General features: G+C 46.6%; 1 protein-coding gene across 1 annotated transcript in view; it reads right to left on the minus strand.

Annotated features, from left to right (window-relative positions):
* Positions 1 to 272: 272 nt before the first annotated feature.
* SIK2 (salt inducible kinase 2) overlaps positions 273 to 24,059 on the minus strand; it is an 84,343-nt gene continuing 60,556 nt past the window's right edge. Inside the window, 9 exon segments of the mRNA XM_029572825.1 lie at positions 273 to 2,419; positions 3,552 to 3,643; positions 5,072 to 5,167; positions 6,298 to 6,449; positions 7,368 to 7,652; positions 8,830 to 8,953; positions 8,955 to 9,074; positions 15,634 to 15,798; positions 21,600 to 21,752. Coding sequence (XP_029428685.1) covers positions 1,849 to 2,419; positions 3,552 to 3,643; positions 5,072 to 5,167; positions 6,298 to 6,449; positions 7,368 to 7,652; positions 8,830 to 8,953; positions 8,955 to 9,074; positions 15,634 to 15,798; positions 21,600 to 21,752 — 1,758 coding nt within the window. The 3' untranslated portion in view covers positions 273 to 1,848.

The raw sequence follows: 24,059 nt of genomic DNA on the forward strand, positions 1-24,059 counted from the left end.
ACCCCCCAAAACAAAACTGTATTAAGAGAGAAATAAAAGGAGGGGCTACCAAAAAGGCAAAAAGATGATTTCTTTGGGGGAGGGAGGGGGTTTTGGAGCAGGGGGATGGTTATAGTACCGTTTCTTTAATGCCCATGGAATTCCTAATACTTTGATTAACGGACTTGAAGCAAAATATAAAAATCAACTCTCCCCGCTGCAATGTGATTTGGATAACAAGTTGTGTTTGAGAATATCATGAGAGGCAATTAGTCTTCCTCACAAGCATGGATACCCTCCCACCTGTGAATGTATTAACAGTTCTCAACATTAAATATTATTAAATATTGCTGTAATACTTAATTTTTTTTTTTTTTTTACACATACAGGAGCAATTGAAACACTACACAGAGAAATATCAGTAAACACACAGTAATTCCACACAGTGGAACACAAATGCTGAAGGGACTTTGGATGTAATAGCAGCAATATAAATGGGGGAACATCCTACCTTTTCTTCAGAAAAAAAAAAAAGGAGAAGCTTAGAATAGAACGGTCTTTAAAAAACAAAACAAACAAAAAAAACCCAAAAAAGGCACAGCACTAATATTTTATAGTTTTAGCTCGCTTTGTCCTTTCAACTTCTAAAATCCTAATAGTCCAAATATACAAAGCTTAATATTAAACAACCAGCAACATATACTGTAAATTAAAAATCTGTTACTATTTTTCTCACTTTGAAATCATGGCAACCATGATGCCTCCAAATATAGAGAACCTCCACAAGAGGCTCCTTTCTGGAAAAAAAACCAACCCCTATTTCATGACATCAACTCTGACCATTGTGATGTCACTTCCTGCAATTCTAGACTTCCTATTATCTGATCCTGTTCTTTTTGCAATAGAGAAACTTTATACTATTTAATCTTTGGAGTATCAAGAGCCTTCATTCTATGTTTTAAAAAACCCATTTCATTGTAAATTACAAATCAATCTCCTTTCTAAGCAACTGTAGCGTTCCTCTCTGTCTCCCGTACTTTTTCATTGTTGATTGTTTAAGCCGGGTAATGCAAACACTTTGTCCAACATTTTGAGGTGATTTCCTGTTGGCTGGTTTGGAGTTTATTCAGTTTCTCTTTCCAGAGTTCCTCGCATCTTGCTAATAGTCTACAACAGTGCAAATGGAATTACAGTATAGAGAGGCAGGAACTGGTCAGTTGTAGAGAGGTCCAGTGTATTTTGCAGGATGGGCAAGTTAGCAGGTAGCTTAGAATGCACAAATCCTGACATACAAGGTTTTCTAGGCATCTTTGTCTGTTAGAATGTCTACAGAAGTACTCCAAAAACTATATTGCTTTATTGCCAAGGTTAAGGTAGATCTTCCCACTGCAAGTTTGTTCTCTAGTCTAGGTGTTTTTTCCCCATTCTCCACTTGGCAATGGGTTTTGCACGTATTGTGGAATGGTTGGTGCACACAATGAAGGTTGGGAAGGTCCATCAACTTTTGTTTTCCTATAAATTAGTTGGTTGGTGGTGCTTCTTGTACCAGCTGGTGCTTTACAGAAAGTGCAAAGCTCTCCCCTCTTCCCTTGATCTCTGCTTCCAGGGCTCCTGCCTCCCAGCATTAAAGACTGAGAAGAAGGGGATGGGGCCAACAGTCACCCATGTTCTAGCCAAGTCCTACTCACCCTAGTGATGGACTTCACAGCCCCAACTTGCCACTGAGTCAAGTATGGGAAAAATAAGCCATGAATTTTTTATATCTGAATAAAACAGAAATAAAATTCACACACTTCTTTTCCTTTTCTCCTTCATGTCATCTGCCTTGCTTTCCATTATTGGAAAATTAACACTTTCAATACTGTTCAGCTAGTTGACAAGGACGTAACCAGTGTGCTGGGGGTCAACAGTCTCCATCATTTCGCAGTCAAACAGTCCGGGTAGCTCAGAAAGGATTAATGTCTCATAGGCAGGCTGTGAATCATGGGTTAATGAGCTACTTTGGCTATCAGGCATGGCTACGTTGCTCTGCTGGGATGGGTCCATGGAATACTGGCACTGGTTCTGATAGTCTGGCTCAGGAGAGGTGATTATGGCTAACTCACAGCTCTGGTATGGATAAGGTAGTTGCTGTTGCTGGACATGCATCTGCGCCGGTATCTGAGGCTGGCCTGGAAGGCTCTGGATCTGCTGAGTCTGGAACTGGAGCTTGTGATACTGACCAAGGAAAGGGTCAACTTGCATGTCATCAGAGGTGGGCTCCATGACTGGGCTCAAAGGCTGTACCAAGCTGAACTGGGTTGGCTGCTGCTGAACTTCCTGGGATGTGAGCGGCAACTGCTGGGTGGGACGAGGATAGGCCCCTTCACCAATGTGCATCTGGGTAAAGTGGGCTTGAAGCTGTGATTGCTTTTGAAGGACGAGGCGCTTCTGGTGTAGCCTAAATAGATAACAATAATTTAATACCTTGCAGTACACTTTACTGGAAATTTACATGGCTCTAGAGATATTTTTAGTGAATTTAGAGCTGGTGAAAAGTGGCAGATTAGCAGGGCAGAGTAGGATAGCTTACACGACTGCTACTGTCAATATGCCTCCACCCTGCTCTAGAGGGACATTCTCGAAGGGCAAGAGAGTAATTAATTCTTTATGCCCATTCAGTCCTTGGCCTCTACGATGATGGTGTTTTCTCCCATAGACACCCATCCATTTCAATCCAGACCAAGATCAGATAGCAATGACTATTGTCGGTTCTGACCAAGCTGTGTCTGAACCAGTGACCTAGAGATAAGGGGTCCAACATTTAAAGATATTTGGTTATCTGAGTTATCTGGATAACTTAGAAGGGATATTCAGCAGCACAGCTATGCTGCTGCATATAACCAGATAAGTTCTAGTTATCCGGATAAATTATATCTGGATAACTTTAGACCTGCTATTGAGCATGCCTAATTTATTTGGTTAACTTAACCAGGATAAGGCCAAATATGGGCACTTATCCCGTTAAGATAATCAGTTAAGTAGTGCCACCCTGATCCACTCATTCCCCTCCCATTGAATATCGGTTATTTGCTTAAGTGGTAGCTGCTGAACATAGCCGGATATTCAACAGCCACCACTTAGCCGGATAAGACCTATCTAGCACTAAATACACTTCAATAATTGGGCCCAAGAAGCTTTGCTAGCCTTTTGCCAACACACTCTTCCTCCTACAGAAACATATCTCCACATGATATCCCTCCATATTTACACACAGTGGTGGGTTTAAAATCCAGTTTTTCATGGCCAGTGCCCACGTGGTCTCAGGAAACCCAAGGTGGCTTAAATGATGTTAAACAGCTCCACCAAGAGATTTCTCATGGGCAAATTCTGTTTTAGAATTGCTAGCCCGATGGCTACACAATTATACTGAAGCATTTTCCATATTCTGCACCCACTCCTTGTCACTGGGGCCATGGTTTTCCTATGTAGTTGTCCTATGCCTGGAAGAGCTCCCACATAGGAACATAAAGCCATCTCATTGGCCAATGAGTCTGACCAGCTTGACAGTCTCATTACACAGTTCCCCTCACCTGTGTTCTTGTAGCTGCTGTTCCAGGCTCCTGGGTGTATCTTTACCGTATAGCTGGCAGCTCTTCTGGGCTTTTGCTAACAGATTCACATTCTGTAATGACAGAAGACGACGGTGAATGCCACAGCCCGTGCACTTCAAGATCAGCAGCCGTGCTTTACCGAGGCAAGTCCAGAACTGCAAGTGCCTGCCTTTACTGGGGGGGGGGGGCAAACGCTAGGACTGGCCTAACCTGTTCCTTACAGTTGCGGACAAGCTGGAGTCAGATATTGACTCTGCATGTAAGGAACCTTGGAGAGCCATGGCTGGGCCCCAAAGCCTCGGTTTTACAACAACAACAAAAAAAAATCTCCCTCTGCAAGGGCATCGCTCCCAGGCTTCCTCCAAACCTGCGTCTTTTCAAGAGCTGCAGCCTCTCTAGGAGAAGCGTCAAGGATGCCAGTCCCTCGGAGGACGTTACACAGAGAAGAAAAAAAAACCGAGTTGAGAACAGCCACTGATTAAAATATTTTGAATCTCCTTGGAGTGCGGCCCTCTCAGAAACGGCTTCTATTTTACTTATGCCAATTGGCGTATCTTAGCTGAAGAGCTTCTTAAGTATCAGCAAAAGGAATCCATCACATGAAGAGAGGCATTAAGTGAATGGGAGAGACTGGCTGCAGGAGCTCCCTTCCTCCAAGGGTCTCATTTTATTTTTACACTTGTGCCAAAAAAAAACCCCCAAAAAAAACCAAACAAAGAAAAGCACAAGAGGAACAACTGGTGCTGCTGGCTGCAGTAAATATTTGGCAAAAAAAATAGTACAAGCTCTGCTGGAAACAGAGTCACCCAACTAACTCCATGTCATGAGGGCCACTGATCCAATTCAGGTTCTTAATCTTTCTCCCCCCCCCCCCCCAAACATCTGTATGCTAACAACCCCCTCCCCCCTACCGAATCCTTGGAGAAAGGAATTTAAAATGCAGGACGCGTTAAAACAGGTGTCCTCCAGTCAAGCTTTTAGGGTAACCCGAACAAATATGCAATGAGAAGTTTGCATGCACGCTGCTTCAGTTATATACAGGTTTCTCTCATGCATATTCATTAGGGAGATCCTGAAAACCAGACTGCTCTGCATCCCCCCCCCCCACCCCGAGGACCGAAGTTGAACATCCCTGCCCTAACAGCATCCCTCAGGGACTGGGAGTTAGCAATTTTCAGGCTCAGGTTGTCAAGGTCAAAATGTCTGACTAGAGAAGATCCAGGAGGGCTTGGTGCAAATCCCAGTTCTGTCACTGGCCCTTTGCGACCTTGGTTAAGGAACTGTATCTCCCTATAGCTGTTTACCTCACATCGCTAGTTAATTACAACCCCCTCCCCCTTTTCATCTCCCCTCCCCCTTTGGAAACACCTGCAGTCCAAACTTTGCTGCCAGCTTCTGAAGTGCAATGATGAAAAAGTTTGATACCAGATAGCGTTACTGAATGGGTGACCTCGAATGTAAATGTTTGGGGGGGGTAGCGGGAAGGCGTCTGCCAGTACCTGCTGATGCTGTACGTACTGCTGGTGGGACAGCAGCTGAGGGTGGATTCCACTGGGAAAGGCAGACAAAGGGTCCTGCTGCAGGGAGACCTCGTCCTACGAACAGGAAAAGAACCTTGGGTCAGATCTTGGGAGCAGAAGGGAGAAAAGCTGAGAGATGTTAAACCTGCAGAAATGTCTGAATGCATCTCTCAACATAAAGAGGGAACATTTTGGGAAATCCCCCCTGAAATCTCTGCAGCAGTTACTTGCTAATAAATTGAAAACAAACCTTTTTTTTTTTACATTTCAGGAGAAACGACTGACGTACAGTTGAGCTTGCTGGCCATACTGACTGAATGTACACATTAAGTATAACTCCTATGTATGCATAGAATTTGTAAATGTGGCAGTCCTAGGTACGCAAAACTACCGTTTCCCTCTTTTTAAGCAGAAAATTCAATTTTAAATGATGGCTGATTCATAAACACACAGAGGGCAGACAAAGACCGTGAGGCCCCCTCTAGTCTTCCCCTTTCTGCTGCACTAGTGCAGAACCCAACTAACCCGCAGTTTTCTCTTCCTTACAACTAAAGGATCCTCGCCGTAGCCCAGACCGAGTTGAATTTGGATACTTTTTTTTTTTTTTTTTTTGGGCCTTGTCCCCTTGCTCCCCAAATATTTCTGAAATAAGTTGGCTTCTCAGCCTCACATTTATTTTTTTCCAAAATAAGAAGTCTACTCATGGTAGCCGCAGGGCTGTTTATCTCTCTGATTCAGGAGCGTCTGAGCTGCAAATGCTTGATTACGTTTTATTGGTAGCCCCGCTTCAAGGCTCGTTTTTCCAACTGGAAAGCAGGTAAGCAAAAGTAAGAAATGCGTAAATGAAGAAGTCCCCCCTAATTTGAGGAACGCTTGCTTTGAGGTATCTGGCTGTCGCTATCGTCGTCCCCTCCAGGGCGCTGTCTCTTTGGTCGGGATTCCCAGCGACGTCGCTCAGACTCACTTGGGTACAAACCTCAATCTAAGCGGGAGCCGGGTGCAGCAGGGCGAGATGCTGCTACTCTATAATGAGCCATAACGCCGGTCCCAGCTCGATCAGAAACCTAAAGACTTACCCTGACCCTTGGGCAGGTTCTTAGCTCGGGGCACGTTGCTTTCCTGTGCTCTACCTTCCATAAAGGGCCCGATTAGACACCGCTCACCCTCCCTGACCCAGGTGGCTAACGGCAGACAGACAGACGTACCAGAATCAGATCCTGGAGGTGGGGGGAGGTGGAGACTAGGTTTGGATCGGCAGCTGTTCCCATCTGCTCGTACAACATCTGCACCTTATGGAGCTCCAGGATGCCCTTGGTTCTTGCCAGGTTCTGTAGGTGCTGCCGGAACGCCACGATGCCTATGGGGTTAAAAAGAAAAAAGTGAGGGTTCTGCAACCAGGACCTGGAGGACCTGGCTGGTTTATCCTGCAAAGACATCAGCCAAATGCTGTAGAAATCAAGCTTCAGCTGTAGGAGGTACCTCTTGCCCTGGACTAATGTAACACACTTGTGACTAGCTGCTGGAAAGCTGCGCTCCCCTGTGCCCACCCGACGTAGGTGGCATAGCACTTGGCAAGGTACTAGCCCAGCCCAACCCTCTTTAGTGCCTAATATCTAATCGGAGCTGTAGAAGATGCAGCTACAGCCTGATGAGGACACCAAGCGGGGGGGAAAACCTGTGCCCATAACATGCTAGTCGGCAGCAGATAAGGACCTCAGCTCTCCCTCCTGGGTCCTATTTTGCACCCAGCATGCTGGAATTCGTTGGCTGTTTGGGGTGCTAGGACCCCTGCTGGCAGCCTGGCTATTTCTGGCCATTTGCCTCCTCCTCAGTAAAAGCAGTAGCTCCTCATGCTTCCTCTGAACCTCTCCCTGCCAGATCCAAATGGGTAAAGGCCAAGGGTAATATTCCCTTCTAAGGGACCAGTATTCATCCCCTGTGACAGTACTGCAGGCTCTATAACTGCGCGATCACCAGGCTACGACCAGTTCTTTGATTTGGTTTTTAGATTTAACTGCCTCTTCTTTCCAAACCCGTGCTTAAAGCTTCTCAGACAATCTGACGGGCAGGAAAAAAATACCAAAAATACAAACTCCAAATAAAAACAAAACTAGTATGTATGTATTTTTTAAAGCCAAACTTTTTGAGAGAACACTACTGGTGGACTGGTAAAGGGTCCTCTGATAGTTACTACAAAAAACCCAAACCACTTAAAACCAAGGGACTCAGAGCTTCATTACTGATCTCAGGGAAAGGAAGGAAGGTGAAGTTTTACCTTGCGTCAGGGAGGTGTCGGAGGCCCTCCTTCCTTCACGGAAGCTGACGGGCGACCTGTTGTGGGCCTCGCGCTTCTGGGATGTCAGGGCCTGCATGGCCGGGTTGGCGGGCCTTAGCCCAACGAAGGGAGGCGTCATTCTGGTGACTGGTTGGTTGGCCAGCAGGACTTCCTTCAAGGAAGAGTTGTCCTCCAGGAAGTGCAGGTCACTCTGCATGGATCCCACATCGTAGCTGGAGTCCACGCTCCCCAGAGAGGGGTCGGTGCCCACGTTGTAGAGCTTCCCTGGAAAAAGGCAGAACCAGGCAAGCACAGGATCAGTTTAACCAAACGGTTTCTCACGGTTGCAGTTATCAATGCAGTGCGCGCTTCTCCTTTCATGGATAATGATATTTCTAAAGGACAAGGTTCAACGAGCCCGGCGTCCTGCCTCAGACACAAGCACCTGGCAGATCCTGTTCACTCCCAGGGGTAATGGCGGCTAATAATGGGGGTCATGGAAGTTTCCTCCAGAACCTGTCAAAACCCCTTTTAAAACACCACAATGCTAGATGCCTTGACTACATCCTCCTGCAACAAATTCCATAACTTAATTATGCATTGAATGAAAAAAACAAAACAAAACAAAAAACCACAACCCCAAACATTTTCTCCAGTTTGTATGTGCGTTAGTTTCACGGAGTGTCCCTATTTCAGTACTATTTGAAATAGTAAATAACCATCCTCTATTTGGTTGTTCTACCCTACCCCACTCATGATTTTATAAACTTCTCTCATATCCCCTTCTCCAACCTGTTTAATCTTTCTTCACAAGGAAACTGTTCCATCCCCTTTATCACTTTTGTTGTCCTCCTCTGCTTCTTTTCTCGTTCCACTTTTACTTTTGAGATGAGGGCGACCAGAACTGCACACAAGGTGCGGTTGCATCATGGATCGATACAGAGGATATTTTCCATTTTATTCTCCATTCCTCTCTAAAATCACTCCTACACAGTTCTATTTGCTTTTTTGATGACTATCGCTCCTGCGCACTGAGCCGATGATTTCAATGTCTTGTCCAGAATAACTCCTGGGTGCTGACTCCTAAAAATAAAAACGGTACCCCAACATCCTGTACATATAAATTGGGATTTATTTTCCCTTTGTGCATCACTTTGCACTTTATCCACATTAAATTTCGACTGCCATTCAGATGCCCACTTCCCCAGTCCAAACATGGCCCCCTCCTGCATTCCCTCACCATTGGCTCGTGTTTTCACTACTTTGAATAACCGTGAGTCATTTACAAATCTGACCATCTTCCTCATTGCTTCCTCTTCAAGATCCCCTCCCCCCCACCAAAAAGGAAATGCAACGATTTAAAGGACACTCTTCAAACTGGCTATTTTGCTGCAAAGTTCCCCTGTACTATTTCCCCAACAGATTTTGCACCAAATTTCAAAGACACGATTGTAGTGCGTACCTTCTAATTCTGTGCTCGGGCTGGGCACTGGGACAAGCTGGTTTGTCAGCTCTGCCAGGGTGTGACGCCTCTGCCCACAACGGTTTGCCTGGAAGGCTGCGAACGCCTGCGCTGGGTCATCTTCCCGACTCGTCCTCTGTCTCAATGCCCTCATCGATTGAGGTCTCCATCATGTTGGCCGGGAGCGACTGACACCCTTTCCTCATCACGATGGGGGGCAACGGATCCAGCAGACACCCGTTCACCTGAAACGACATGGGGGGATGAGAAAGGCAGCTGTCGGTCTCTGCTGGATGAAACACATTGTTTTCTCTCAACCTCTGCAGCAGAACAGTGAGAAGGGAGGAAAGTCAATGAATAATGCAGGTTGGATGCTTTGGATGTGAAATTTTTGCAAAAAATGGGATTAAAAAGTCTGCACCATTCTGAAGCAGATTCATGTGCAATACCAGTTTTCTCCAGGGCTGCAAACAAGCCAGGCCTTTGGGAGATGTTCACAATGAATGCTCTTGAAATATATTTGCATGCGTTTGGTCTAAAACGAGCTTGGTTTACACAAATCAATTATCCTCAAGGAATGGAAGTGACCAACCTTGGCTTTGAGGCCAATATTTATCAGAAGACAAAAAACATTTTACTCACACTAAAAGAAACCACCAGGATCCAATATCTAATCAGAGCAGTGCATTTATTTATTTTGGTTTTATGACAAACTATCAATCCTGTCCGACCTTCTTTGCCTTTCACATGATTCCATGCATCTTCATTTATCATTCCTGTTTCTGTCCATTTCAAGTTGTGCTCTTACACTCTTGCCTGCCTTAGGTGCATTTCTTTCAAAAAAGGAATTTGTTAAATTCTAATAATTTAAATTTTTTTTTCACAAAAGTGCACTTATCAGGTATCCTATAGATCCTCTCTTTCCTATATTGCAAAGCCTTCTGCCTGTACTGCAAATGAACCCCTTGGGGTTTGCAAGTTTATTATGTCGGAGGGATTACAGAGGGAGATAAATGCTCGGAACCAAGGCTGAAGAAATCTAGGTTTCTAAAAATTTGGCACTTGGCTGAAAAGGAGCTTTGGGCGGCTGGCAGAAGAAGAGCCAGGGCCCCGCTGGGCAGGACAGGGGAGCTGCTGTGCCTGCCAGCTGGAAAATGATGCGTCACCACTGGGAGCAGCGCCGAGCCAGGGTGGATAGGGAAGAACTTGCCAGCGTTTAGCAGGCAGATGAGGGGGTCTGGGTCACACGGAAAAGCACGTCGGCCTATACCAGAGAGAGCAGCCATTGCGGGCTGCTCACCCAAGAGGCGAGGCTGGAGGGGGACAGAAGGGAAGCGGGGGAAAACCCAGGGGAAGAAAGTTAAGACAAAAGGCAAAAAAAAAAAAAATTTTTAAAAGTGGGTACAACATCATAAAATTTAAAAAGAAAAGGTTATTAAAAATTTGCTTGGTGGTCAAGTTTGCCGAAAACGTTTTCACACCTGCATGGAAGAGTCTTTATAATACAAGTGCTAGGGGGTGGGTGCAAAATTGGTACTGGGATTCATGAAAGCCTGGGCCAAGCACAGTGAGGGGAGGGGAGGGCGTGTGAGATGAGTTAAGTCTCTGAGGTATTTCATTAGGAAGGAAGCAGGGCTCTGCCCTGTTTGAGTTTCTTGGAGCCCTAAATCTTTTGCCGCTGTTAAACTACTTGCGCTCCAGGGTCATGGCTTTAATAGCGTCACCGGATCCATTCTATGACATCGCTGGCCTGCTTCGTGATCCTCAGCTGTTTATTTTTCTAATTCACTCTAATGATACGATTAGCGTCTTAGCAGCCTTGCCCCAGAATTCCACAGCACTGCTGTCACCCGCCCTGATTCATGTTTGCCTCGCAGGCTGTTCCCATCTTAGAAGTTCTTCTCCTAGTTGTGTTATTTTTGCCCTCCTGCGATGCATTGAGCAGGCCTCACTGGAATGGCTAAACGCCAGTTTTGCTTCACACACACACACACACACGGTGTGGGGTGGGGGCAGGGCAGGGAGACAGGCAGACACTGAACTGCTCTGCAGGCTTCACGTCAGCATGGCACGCCGTGCAAACGCACACACATTCTCCCTTCTCTCTGCCCCCAGGCACTAGGAGAGCAGAGGGCTGCTACAGGCGTGATGCCATCTGAGTTCACAGCGGGTCTAGGGCAAGTCCCATGCTGCTTGTACCCTTCTCTCTCGCCTGGTCACACGAGGTGGTTGCAGGGCACGATGTACGAAGTCCCACATCAGAGGCTCCCTGTCACGCTAGTGCTGGGCTCCAGGCCACGAGAGCTGCTCCGGGCTAAACTGCACGTGGGCCTGCGGGAGCGAACCCCCAGGGTCGCTCGGATTTGTCTGGCACGCAGGGCAGCGCCAGAATGAGGGCAAAGTGCGCTTTTCCTGTGCTGAGACGGTGTTTGGGGGGACATGATGAGCCGAGGGACAGAGCTGCTCAAAGTCTGCAGGGACCTGCTGCTGTGATCAGGGTGCCCGCGGGCTGTCTTCTCGGGGGGAAAAGGCCTTGCTGCAGGTAGGGTAGGTTCACAGTCAAAAGTTCCTTCTAATTTCTGAAAGGCCTCGTGGGCAAACATTTTCTTCCGTGCGACTTTTTGTTATCGGCAGGGTTCAAAATTGCGCGCCATGAGCCGGTACAATGCAAATATTGGGATTTCTCGTGTGCGCACAGTGGGAGTTAACTCCTCCCTCGCCGACCACACCTCCCCTACAGGTAAAATGAACCACCTGCACGGCAACTCCTGCAAACAGAAGAGCTCAGCATCACATCCTAGTGATTTTAGGAAAACACCTTCCGTAGAGCCCTGCCACTACTCTGTCCGAGAGGAAGGTGAATGGAATAGGTTTTAGATTCACGCCGTCCCATAGTAAGGACGTCTGGCCAAAAGTTCGCAAGTGGCAGGGAGCAGCTGCTAACGTTTCCCGTTTCTTGCCGTAAGCACCTCTGAGTCACTTCTTGGGAAGAAATCACAAACTCCGTCCCTCCCAGCCGCCGCCCCCCCCCCCCCTGCTTCCTCCGGGAAAGAGCAGGCCAACTTTCTGCAAGGCGGCATCCCCCAACCAACGTGCCACGGACCTTAATGGATCTTTTGAAACCACAAGCCTGGGCTATCAGTAGTTTGGATAGTTATTCATAGGCTATTTGAGGCTCTCTGGTTGTATAATTTAACTACTTCAGCAGAGGTCCTACACTGAAATCTCTTACAAACATAACCATACTAAGCTTTGTCTAAATGTCAGGCAAAACCATGCTTAATGCCTCAAGTAAAGAAATCTTTAACTCCTATTGAAAAGGAATGATTTCACAGACTAAGCATGCCTGCATGTACGGGTGGGCAGTGCCCAGCACACTTAATACTGGCGACATGCTGCCAGGCAGCGCCTGGATAATTTGCACAAGGGTTAAACAGCCCATCCAGCTGTTGCAGGCTTCTTTCCTAATGAGATCACATGTAGCGCTCGGATTTTAATAAAAGGTGGTGGTGGGCGGGTTCTTAAAATGTACCCCAGCTGTTCCCGCCTCTCTCAGCCGAAGTTTCCTGTCTGAGTTACTAAGGAAATTCTCAATCTGGGGCCAAGCGTGGCCACGGCTTCAAAAACCCTAGCCTGCTGCCAGCAGAAAGCAGAATTCCCCTCCCCCCCCCCTCCTGTCTCCGCGGTTCTTTTCCTTCCTGTCCCTCAAAAAAAGAGCAGCATCAGGGAGGCTGAGATGCCCTCCTTAAGTGAACAGAGCACCAAGATCCATCTGGAGAAAAGAACAAATCATTAAAAGGAACCGAGCTGGCAAGAGAGCTTTTTAAATAATTAATCTGGTAGTTGCAACCCACAGGACTATAATTTCTAAGGCCTGAGCAGATATTTGTGTCTGCAAGTTTGAAAGCACCTTCTCCTCAGCTAATGCCACCCTCATGGATCTAAGCAAATGAAGGGGCAACAGGAAAACACAGGTTCATGTAAAGTGGGAATACAGCATGGACAGCTGAAGCAAGGGACCTTCATCCAAACCCTATGCAAGCCTGCCACTATTACATGTGAAAGCATGAATACAGCACGGACAGCTGAACCCATGCAGAGATCCCACGTCTAGAAAAAAGGAAGAGGTCAGAAGGTAAGAGCCACTTGGTCTGCCCAGCCTGCCCCTTTGTGCCTGTAAAGCACGAATACAGCACACACAGCTGAATAACAGATTTAAGGAAGGAGATTTGGCCCTAACACACCAAAAAAAAAAAAACCCAACAAAAAACAAAGTAATTGTCAAAGTGAATTTATACACATATGTCTGCTTTGCAAATTTGTTGGCATGTGTGGAATCCACTATGACCTGTAAATACTATCTCTGCTCCCTGGAGCACCTCACTGCTGTACGCACAGCATTGCTTCTACATGTACTTTCATGCAGACAAGCCCTGCGCAGTTTTCAGAAGACCATTTACACGCAAAAAAAACCAAAACAAAATGGATTTTAGGGATACAAAACAAAACTGATTTTGAAAATTCAGCCTCAAAAGCATGAAAATAAAACTCATAATGGCAACACTAAGAAATATACTGAAATTTCAATGGCGATTCAAATCTCAGAACACAGGCTACACCAGCTTCAGCTCTGATCTTTTTTTTCTGCCTAGTTAACTATATTACAAATTCTACATTAATTCTGTTAGCATTAAACAAAAAAAAAAAAATCCTGGAAAAAACCCATTAAGATACACAACTGTTTTCCCACGTCACGGTACTGACGCAATGAAAAGATGCCGATTGAGCAAAGGAGCACGCACTGCACGGGTAAGATGACAAGGAATGGATTCATCTTTGGTAATCCACTGAGACAGAGGTCAACCCGGCTCAGTAGTGCAATAAGGCGCTCCCGCTCTGTTGGGGCTGAGAGAAGAGAGCGGAAGGGCACGTCGCAGCTTTTCCTATCTGCCTTTGGCATGGGGAGGGGAGATTATCAGGGCACCTCCGTTTCTTTCAAAGACGCCACCCAGAAATACAGGGTGCTCCTCTCCTCCTGGGATTGTGTTCCAGGCTAATGCTTTCTTTGCTCTTCTCAGCGGTGCTCGTGAAATCCTACGTTACCTTGCCAAGATAGCACAGAACAAGGTGCGAAAGGCCCATATTTCTCCCATATTAAACACTCCCGTCATGGAAAATATAGGGGGGGAGGGGGGGAATTGGAAACAAACCGAAGATGTGCATTTGCTTTCTAACGTGCACGCCGGGAACAGCCTTGCCTTAAAGGAACTCTTAGCCCTTGCACAAATGTCATTTTTGCATTATTTGGGAATACTTTTCTCTGCATAAACTTAGAAACAGAAGCGAGCGTGTACCATGTCTGTGCCTGGCCAGCAGCAGGAGAGTGCAGATGGGCCCCGGTACAGTGCAGCTGGTTACTGTCCCTTATTAAAAACAAAAGTGTCCATTTTGTGAGCATCTCTCCTTTTTCAACTTAGCACCCTTCCTACTTATCCTGTTCAGTTTCCAGTCCTCGTCCTGTGGTCAGTGCTAAATATTGTGCACTCCCCACCACCTATCACGACCTCTGCTCCTCCCCCTCCTTAACACATCCCCAATCAGTCACCTGCCTGGACTCCCGCGCCATTATTCTGGGGCCGATGTACTAAGGCGTCTTTCCCATTGCTTGCTACGTGGGCCCCAGTGACAGCTGTAACGGAGGACGCCAAGCTTTCATTCCAGGCCTGGCAGAATAGTTTGCGAATGTTTACAGAAAGGCAGAAAAAGAACAGCAATCGCACAGAATGGCAGCAGATTTGCAGAATTCATTAGCACAAATGCAGGAAGCTCCCCCAGGAATCTCACTGCTCAGAGGCAGGGCTGAATGCTTAGAAAGGTCCCCAAACCTGTTTTCCTAGGATGCCCCCTCGCTGCAGCTCCTTCTAATTTTTTTTTTTTTCCATGGACACAACCGCAAAACTGCTTTCCAACACAAGCAGCGGGTCCTCGGCACAGCAGGGTTGCACGCCCCTTTTATAAATTCCTCACTATAATAATGAGATGTAGCACTGGGGAAAACTACACAGTGATGTTTCACTAGGGGTTTTATGGGGGTGGGGGCTAGGTTTGTATCTGATGCAAAGAAGTCCCACAGCCTCCCTACCCAACCTTGCCACCAAGAAGCCGTGCCAGTTTCATGGCATCCTCCACTGCTGCGGGAATGCTGGAGACCGGCTGCTGCCAATCCATAGCACCCTAAGCCCATTTCTGATTCTCACACTGGGGGAGGAAGGCACGATACAACGCCCCCAGGGAACTTGAAATCTGCTGGGCTTCCCACAGTGGCTCTTACTGGAATAACCAGACAGTACCTGCTAAGGAAGACATTAGCTCTGGGTTTCAGGAAGGGTAGGAGTTTTCTAGTGTTTTAGAGCAGGCTACCTGCTGCCGTGAGACTGAACTGGGCTTTGGTGCTCCAGGCTTCTCTGGCCTGCTAGTCTGTGGCATTAAACAAGAGATAAAAAAAACCCAAAAAACAACACAGCCCAAAAATACCATCCAGTTACACGAACAGCATTTCAAAAACCATGTCACCTGCTTTCCAGTTTAACAGAAATACAATTTATCGTAAATGATTTGCAGCATCCCTAGATGCACAAAGCAGGAACCAAACTGCCCAGTTCCCCGCTATAAAATCCAGTTTCATCCAGGACCAGCAGAGCGGCTCGTATATCCCTCGCTAAAAGCAAGCATCTCACAGTTACCACCAGCAAAAGCTCACCCTCCGCGACTAAGTTGCATTATAAAGGACAGGGGGATGGATACCTTAGGTGTGTTGACGTTCTCTTCTTCCATAAATGGAGTTTTCAGCTGGCAGCTGGATGACGGGAAGGAGAAAGGTTCTGCCGTAGAGGCATGGGGGAGAGCCGGGGACCTCATCAGCCTCGCTGCCTGAGACAGCAAGTTCACCTGGAGCACCCCAGCATTGGCCTAAAACATTCAAGAAAAGGGGAGAGGCTTTAGAAAAGGAATCTGAGAAGTAACTTGGTACCCACTGTCTGCAAATGCTGCTGCTCATTTGCTAACATTTGATGCCATTTGCTCACTCAAGATCTGTGCATCAGTCCATGACCAGTCTGCATGTTTTTACTTTTCCCTATCCTAACATTCATTTTTTGTAAGATCTGACAAGATATTAAAACTAAACACTGCTCTACGAGAGAGATGGGAGTTTTTTTCTTCTCTTTTTTATGTTGATTTCCTTTGTGAAGATTAACAAACATGCTGATTAATGCTCATCCTAGTCAACATGAACCATTAACTAGAATGGGCTTCTACCATGTAGAGAAAGTGACGGAGAACCAGCACCATTTCAGAGAAAATGGGGATGATGCAGGGGTACAAAATCAGATGGAATAATTAAAATGCTTGCCCTTTTAGGACGTGCAGAAGGCATAAACATACAGGGTACAAAATTACAGTATGAACGACCCAAAACAAAACATTTCCCAATCTTGCTACAGCACATGTTACACTGTGGATAAACACCCCTGCGTGGTTAATGGCCTCTGGCCCGCTGCCTAGCACACCTCTTACAGCAGGTGGATCATCGTTACACAATGACACAAGCCTTGCCATGTCAGTCTTGCTTAATTCTGATCTGCTCAGAAAAAACGGAGACGTTTTTTTTTTGCCTCAGATGAACCATTCCGCAAGATGGAACTTGCTAGAAAAAAAAAAAAAAAAGGTTGCTCTGTGCTATAATTATCCCTTGTTTACTCTCCTCGTTTGTACTCCCTTGAGTAGAGAAGGGAATTGGATTTCAGCTTTTTTTTTTTTTTTAATTTGGACTTCAGTGTACTGAAACCCAGGGATTTTGAACTTCCTTGGTCTCACGAATGGGTGGTCCTGATATATGTATGAACTACTAAAGAACCGATATATCCAATAAGCTAGCAACGCACTCACACAGGTGTGCTTTAGACTAAGGGTTTGCATGTCGGCTGAGTATGTTGTGATGCCAAAAGCACAGCCAGGGGCTCCAGTGTCCGGGGGCCAATGCATTTGTTTCATCTCCCCTGTGCCCCCCACTCTCGCATCACTGCATGGCACAACTGTGTGGGATCTTTTTTCACTGGGGAAGGGCGGGAACCCAGCCAGCACGTTACCATATGGTGCCGCCGTGCAGGGCCAGTGCTAACTTTTTTGCAGCCCTGTGCAAACAATTACATTGCTGGCCCCTCCTCCTCCTGTGTTTAGCATTTAATTTGTATTCTTTTTCTAATCAGGGTGAGTGGAAGGGTATCAGGCACCCTAAGTGAATCTTACAGCTTTGTGCCCAGCCTTCCCCCCTCCACGGCCCTCTCTACACACACAATTTGAAATTATGCATTTATAATAAAAGATTTTACATGAGAAAAGACACTCAAAGTACAGTCTTGAAATAAAACTATCACAACAGCATGAATATTATATTTACATGTACTGCTGTGGTGTCAACCAGAAAACCCTGCGTAAAAAGCTAAAAAAAAAAACCCCTTTGAACAAATATTAGGACTAGTGTAGCACATGTGTGTGGGCTTAGTCCTCAGAAAGCCATGAGCAAGCTAAATTACAATTAAAATATAATAAACCTCTGATTCCAAAACAGCACTAACTGCCAGCACTCAAACAGTTACCACCCTATGAAAAGGTGGTCTTGCAAACATTTAGACTATGCCTTAAAACACCAATATACCTCCTATTAGGAAAACAGAACAAACCAAACTTCTAAGATTCCTACATTTAAACGACACATTAGCAGAATACTTAACCTCAATCACAAATGCAGAACACAGACAAACTCTCGCCTAATATAGAATAAAGTGACCATAAAATATAAATGGAAAAGTACAGACATAAACTGAAGTGGAAACCGCAACAAGTCAGACTCAGTATGTAGTGCACGTATGGAAAAACTAAAGCATCATCCTTTCTCAGAAAACAAACAATAAAATCAAGAAATATAAAGCATCAATTATAATAGTAAAACCATACTAATAAAAAGAATTAATATTTCAAAACAGCAGATGAACAGAATAACATCCAATAATTAAAAACCCATTTTTTTTTAAATTTCTCAAACACCAATACAATTATTTCAAAACAGCACACACATCAAACACCCAATTAATTAAAATCAATAAGGATTTAAAAAACAAAACAAACAAAAACTCTCTTCTGCTGCTGGGCAGGATAGGAGCCCCCAGTGGCGGTAGAGGGATGGGATCTCCTGCCCCCTTGGTGCCTTCCTTACAGACTGGAGCACAGAAGCCTTGGGCCCCTGGCCCCTCCTCGCTATGCCACTGTGTGATGCGCAAAGCGCTATGTTATATTATTCTTTATTTCTATGCCGCTTATGTTAAAGGACCCTAAGCGGCTCACAAAAAAAAAAAAAAAATCCATAAATACAGATACTTAAAATTAAGCAGTTAAATAAAAAAGAGAAAATAAAAAATCAAATACAATTAAAACAGCGGGTATTAAAAGAAAACCTCAAAAGGACTAAAGACCCTTACAGAGCACAGAGACTCGAGTGTACATCCACACCCTTGAAATGCCTTCAGATCAACTCTTCTTCTAGAGAGAGTTTGCTCTACTGAAATTTCAGATCAGTTAGACCAACAGTAAGGCCCCGAAATGCCGGCAAAGCCCTGCGTGTTGCTCTGCGCGCTGAAGTACGACAGTCACATGACCCCTCCTGTCCAGAGTTCCAAAACTCCACCCACACCAGAGGATTTTCACAGCTGGCAGGCAGATTGATAGGGTGGGGGGCTGGGGGAAGGCAACGTCTTCAGCCTGGAGGAAAAAAAAAAAAAAAAAGAGGAAGCCACACACTCTCCTGGCCCTGGCTGAGAGGGAGAGGAGGTGGCAGTTTTGTTCTGCAGCAGCAGGAGGAGGGGAAGTGGAGTTTTGCACATGGCCAGTACATTCCTAGCCTGGCAAACAAGTTGCGGATCAGCGCTTGGTTCAAGAAAGCGCAAAGGAGCCTGTAAGCGGCAGTAAGCTCCGAAAACTCCACAATCCAGGGCCTTCAGGGGAATTATTCTGGAGTGCCTGCTCTGGGAGACTCAAGATCAGTTCCCTCCCAGGGAGCAATGAAGGTTACAGCGGTTTTCTCACAGGCTCAGCAGGAAGGGAACCTAGGGGAAAATGGCTAACAATCGAAAAGTAAGTTTCTCCTCCTGAGGGCTATATTTCAGCTCCAAGCTCCCTCAAAGTATTTTATCCTAAGAATATGTTGAGCCAAGAGATTAAAAGTGAAAAGAGTACGGCGGCCATTCGACGCTGCTGCACCAATGGCCCCTGGCTTTTCCGCCTTAACAAAAAAAAAGTCATTCAAAAATTACAAGAAGAAACTCAGATATTACAATCTTGTCTTTCTAGTGTCTGTCCACATGTCAGATATTATTGAAAACTCCTGTTTTTACTGTGCCCATGATAACTGGGGTAAGCCCAGATGGGTGGAGTGGGGCCAGCATGGGTCAGTGGTGGTGCGTTGGGGGAAAAAGGTTTGTTCTACAGAAGAACCAGGGAGGAGGAGGAATACGATGAGCGAGAATACTGAATTTCATTTGCTACTGCCACTTGCTAGTTTGAAGAAGTTGAGGCTGGTCACACAAGCACGTGTTAGAATTTCTGTCCAGGGCAAACTGGAGCAAAAATCCTCCTCCGTTGTTAATTCAGTGTACATCAGGTCTACTGCCAGTTTGCATATTTTAGTGTACGCTAATGTGACACTGATAACAGACTGGGGGGTACATAACTGGCTAGAAAATCAACCAGCTGGGTTGAATTGCTCGACAGAAGATGAACCAAAAGATTCTCCGACTATTTGGAGGATAATTAATTTTAGATTCAGTGTCACCACTTATGTGCTTTCTGGGCTGTGCTCCTAGCCAGTGGCTGATCCTCACTATGTCTGAGCAGAGAAGCTGGTCACCGAGCCTACAGTGATGAGAAAGGCCAGAGGCCCAGCGGAAGCCACGTCAACTTGTTCTGAATCTTCAGCTGCCGTTCATTTCGTGGTCAAAAATCCCAGTTTCCAAAGACGCCGGGTAACCAAAACCACAAGTACTTAGCCGGAATGCAAAACGCGAGGTCATTAAATGCCAGGCGGTTTCTGTGCCAGATGCATTGAGACATTCTGATGTGACCTCCTCCTACAGCGTCATCTGGAACGGAAACTGCGTTAGTCTCTGTAAGCGGAGGTGCTTCAAAGTAGTACCTGTATGTTCCAGGAGCTGAGCGGGGCTCTCTACTACGTCACATAAACCAGCAAACATGGGGCATGACCAGCGACCCCCATCTGACCTAAAAAGCCTGAAGAACAAATCCCAGCTTCAACTCAACTGTGCATCTTCCCAAGTACATTTTCCTCCCTTAAAAACTGTATTTAAACACAGCCCAGCATAGTTAAAATAAGATGTTTAAAAAAAATAAAAATAAATCTGCATGTTGGATCTTTCAATCACGGTTTTTTTTTTTGTTGTTTTGTACTTCAGTTGCAGTGTTTACATTCCCATCTCCACAGCCCTTAATAACGCAGGCCTGAGCTTGTTCAGATATCCACCCACTCTGTTCTTGCATTCAGATACTGCAATTATCTCGCTGAAGTCTATCCCTGTACACATCGTCAAGGTGCACAAGGTGTTTTACATAACTGTGATGTTCCTTTAAGCTTCGGCACATGGAGACCAATGGGGTTGCTCCAGGTCACACACGTGGCGGAGGAGAGGCAAACAGGAGCTTCAGGTTTGCCGTGGTGGTACTGCAACCTCTACACCACATTGCCGTGCGTTCTTATACCATAAGTGCCACCTCACGGGAAGGAGTTACTTCACAGCACCGAACAAATCCATGCCATGGGCTTTCTGAGGTTCTGCAGCCACTACATAACCGAGCAAATCTGTATACCCGACGGGGAACTGGGGCGCTGGTCTCACATTCCTGTTTTAGATCATTAAAAAAAACAAAAAAAAAAAACCACACACAGGGCAAACAAATCCTACCAGTTGTCTACAACGTGATGTACTAGAGAGGGAATTAGGACCTTACAAAGAGAGAACTGGATCCTCCGCAGGCTGAGATCTTTCACTGGATCAACAGTCAAATGATGTCGCGTTTGATCTCTCGCAGGAAGCCCCCCCCGTCTCTCCTTTTCAAGAGCTCACTTTGCACGGTTTCTGGATGCTTCTTCTTTTACGCTGGGTATCACATCCTGCAGCGAACGTGGTGTTCTGCCGGTGCCAGGAAGGCCGCTGGGCCTCCGCGATGCGCGGCAAAAAGCAGAACTCATCCTGCCTCTGCTTGCTGCTTTTTAAAGATTTCCTTAAGCAATGATGCCACTTTCTTAATGGAAACCGTTCCCCATCTCCCCCCCAACTTAAAACGCTGCTTTTCAAAACCACATGTGCTGGGCTCCTCACCGACAGAACCTCTTTGAGACTGGAATTCAGTTACCCCCATGACAGGCCACATCGATGCAGTCGCCACGGGGGAGGTGACACCAAGTGCCGGCACCGGAGTCACAGAAAAAGGCTGGGCCGGTCTGGGCTATGGACCCTAGTGACTTTGTGGGTTCATGACACAGATCCTTTATTGAGTTGGTAAAAAAAACAAACAAACTATATATATATCACACACACACACACACCATTTCTTTTTCTGAGAAGGGGGAAGGGGCTGGAAAACCCAGGAGTGATCACGGAGAGCGCAAGTGGAGTGGATCAGCTGGGCTCGTAGGGCATTACCTTGGCGAGCGTTTGTTCTGCAATGGTGCTGGGCCGTCGCTGGCGGGCATCGAGCCTGGGCTCAACCGGGAAGCTGCTCCGGTGGGATTTCAGCCGTTCCACGAGCAGATAGTAAATCGCAGCAAAATGGTTGTAACTCTTCTCCTGCAGGGACTGTGGAGAAAGGAAGAAAAAAAAGAGGCTGAAGCAGAAAGGACGCAGGCACGCCACGGCACTCAGCTTATCGCAACTAATCACCAGCACAGCCAACGCAGCAGCGCTGGCACACACGCTCGTAGCCTCAATGCGCGCTGGGCAAAAAAAAAATCCTTCCCAGGCTTAAAGCACCACTCTTATTACGTGAGCCCAGGGCGTCGCTGGTTACATCACCGTCTGTTTTGCTTGCGCTGGTTTTCGCATGCTTCCAACAAAACGGGCCTGCCTAAGACCCGAGGCCTTTACAATTCAGAAGGCTGCAGGCGGAGGGTTTGGTAGATCACAACAGCCCCTCCCCCGCCAAACACATGAGCCCTTAATTGCCATCTAGCAAGACACAGCCAGATTCAATTTAAAATCCTCCCTCTCCGATACATGGCACTAGCCTGCTCTGGGCCGGTCTGTCTTAGGGATAAGTTTGAGGCTGTATAGTGCCCCTCATTGGGCACAGCTTTCTCCTGTATATCGCACACCGCTTATGAAGAGCTGAGGCCAGCCGGAAGGTACTTTCCATGTGACAGGGCGAAAGAAATAAGGAGAAAATCTATCAGGGCCAGTCCTCAGTTTACAAGCAGGCTGAAGTCCTGAGTCACCCCCCCCCCCAACCCCCCCCGGTGGGATAGGGGCAGGCGGAGCGGAACAGAAAAAAAAAAAGTTGGACCTTAATAATGCGATGCGGGTCAGCAGGAGGTTTCTGGACCTCCTGCAGACTAAAAAAACCCCACATTTCACACTCCAAAAGGTTAGCAAGGGAAACCAGGGCAGTGAATCCTCCTGGAAGGTAGGGGTCCTAGCGAACATTCATGAAACGTTGCTGCAGTGTAACTCTGGCGACTCTGCTCTAAAACTGCTCTTCCAGGTGGGGTGAGGGGCAACGTATTCGCCGTACAAACACAACAGCCAAATGTACTAAGAGCAAAACCAGGAGACTGCATCCCTTTTGTATATTCACATTCTCCCATCTGGGTAAGAACCAAGCTTCCAAATTACAACCCAGTAACACCGAGCCGGACCAGGTTTTGCCCCACTGTAAAAGGGGAGGGGGGTAGGGGAATGACATGGTCCTGCTTTTTAAATAAATCAGAACTAATCTCCCTGCATGCATTGGGTCAAAAAAAATCAGGCTTGGCTTAGCCTGTCCCCTTTGACTTGGAGATATCGAGCCACCCCAATTATTGTTGGCCATCACGATGGCAACATTTCATGGACGTCAGAAATATCTATGATGAGGATTCATGAACCGCTCATAGCGTACGCTCCTAGCCGGGCTCGGAAGGAGACAGGACGTCTTTCCCTTGCACCTTTGCTCAAGGCCAACAAATCAAGCACTGTCTCCTCAAACTGGATACCCTTCCACAAAATCTCCTTTTCTAACTGGAAGCCCAAGCAATGGTTCTACTTCAAAAAACAGGTATTTCAAATATTGCTGCCATAAAAAGGGAAGAGATTTAAAACTCGCATTCTGCTCCACAGTGCAAAATGAGCTGAAGGGGCAAAGTCAGTCCTCCATAAGTCAAAGGCTGAAGGCGAGAGGATCCCAACTGCAGCACATCTGAGTCAGCAGTCTTTGCCTGGGTCTGCTTCTGAGTCAGCACCACAGCTCCAGGCATATCGGGTGCCCCTGACTCGGGAGCTGAAGTTCTGTCCCTTTTTCCACGAGGAGTCAGGCATCCCAGCATGGATTGCGTCTGGTGGGGCCGGGGGCCAGAAACGTGCCTTCTCCTCGCTCTGCCTCCCAGCTGCAGCCGGGGCCGTGCAGAAAGGTCAGCTCGTTTCACCTCGGCTGCAGCCTTCGCCATTGGCTAAAAATAAGCAGCGGCTCGGAAGGAAGTGATCCTCTCTGGGGTCTATTCGTGGGTGCCTATTTTGAGGGGGGAGGGGAGGAACAGATGTCACAGAACGGAGTCTCTTGCTATTACAAGCGTTCATGTCATGGGAACATTCTGTCCGATGGATCGGGTTCCATGAGGCAAGAAGCCCTTTTCTAAGGCTAGGAAAAATGTTGACACCGACCGTGCAAAGTCACTTGCTAAAAAGTGAGACCCTTAAAATGCTTCTAAGTGTCTGCTCTCCAACTTGAAGGACATAGGTCTGCTTAGTTTACACTGGCTTTAAATCTCTTTTCTTCCCATGTGCAACCACTGCAGGTAAACCATGCCTGAGGGACTTAGGACATTCTGGGCGCCAAGAGCATTATATACAATGATCTACTTCCCACAATATATGCTTCCTTTTTTTGCCCCTCAGTTATGATTACAAACCCCA

The sequence above is a fragment of the Rhinatrema bivittatum genome, chromosome 12 (genome assembly GCF_901001135.1).
Source record: "Rhinatrema bivittatum chromosome 12, aRhiBiv1.1, whole genome shotgun sequence".
Lineage (NCBI taxonomy): Eukaryota > Metazoa > Chordata > Amphibia > Gymnophiona > Rhinatrematidae > Rhinatrema > Rhinatrema bivittatum.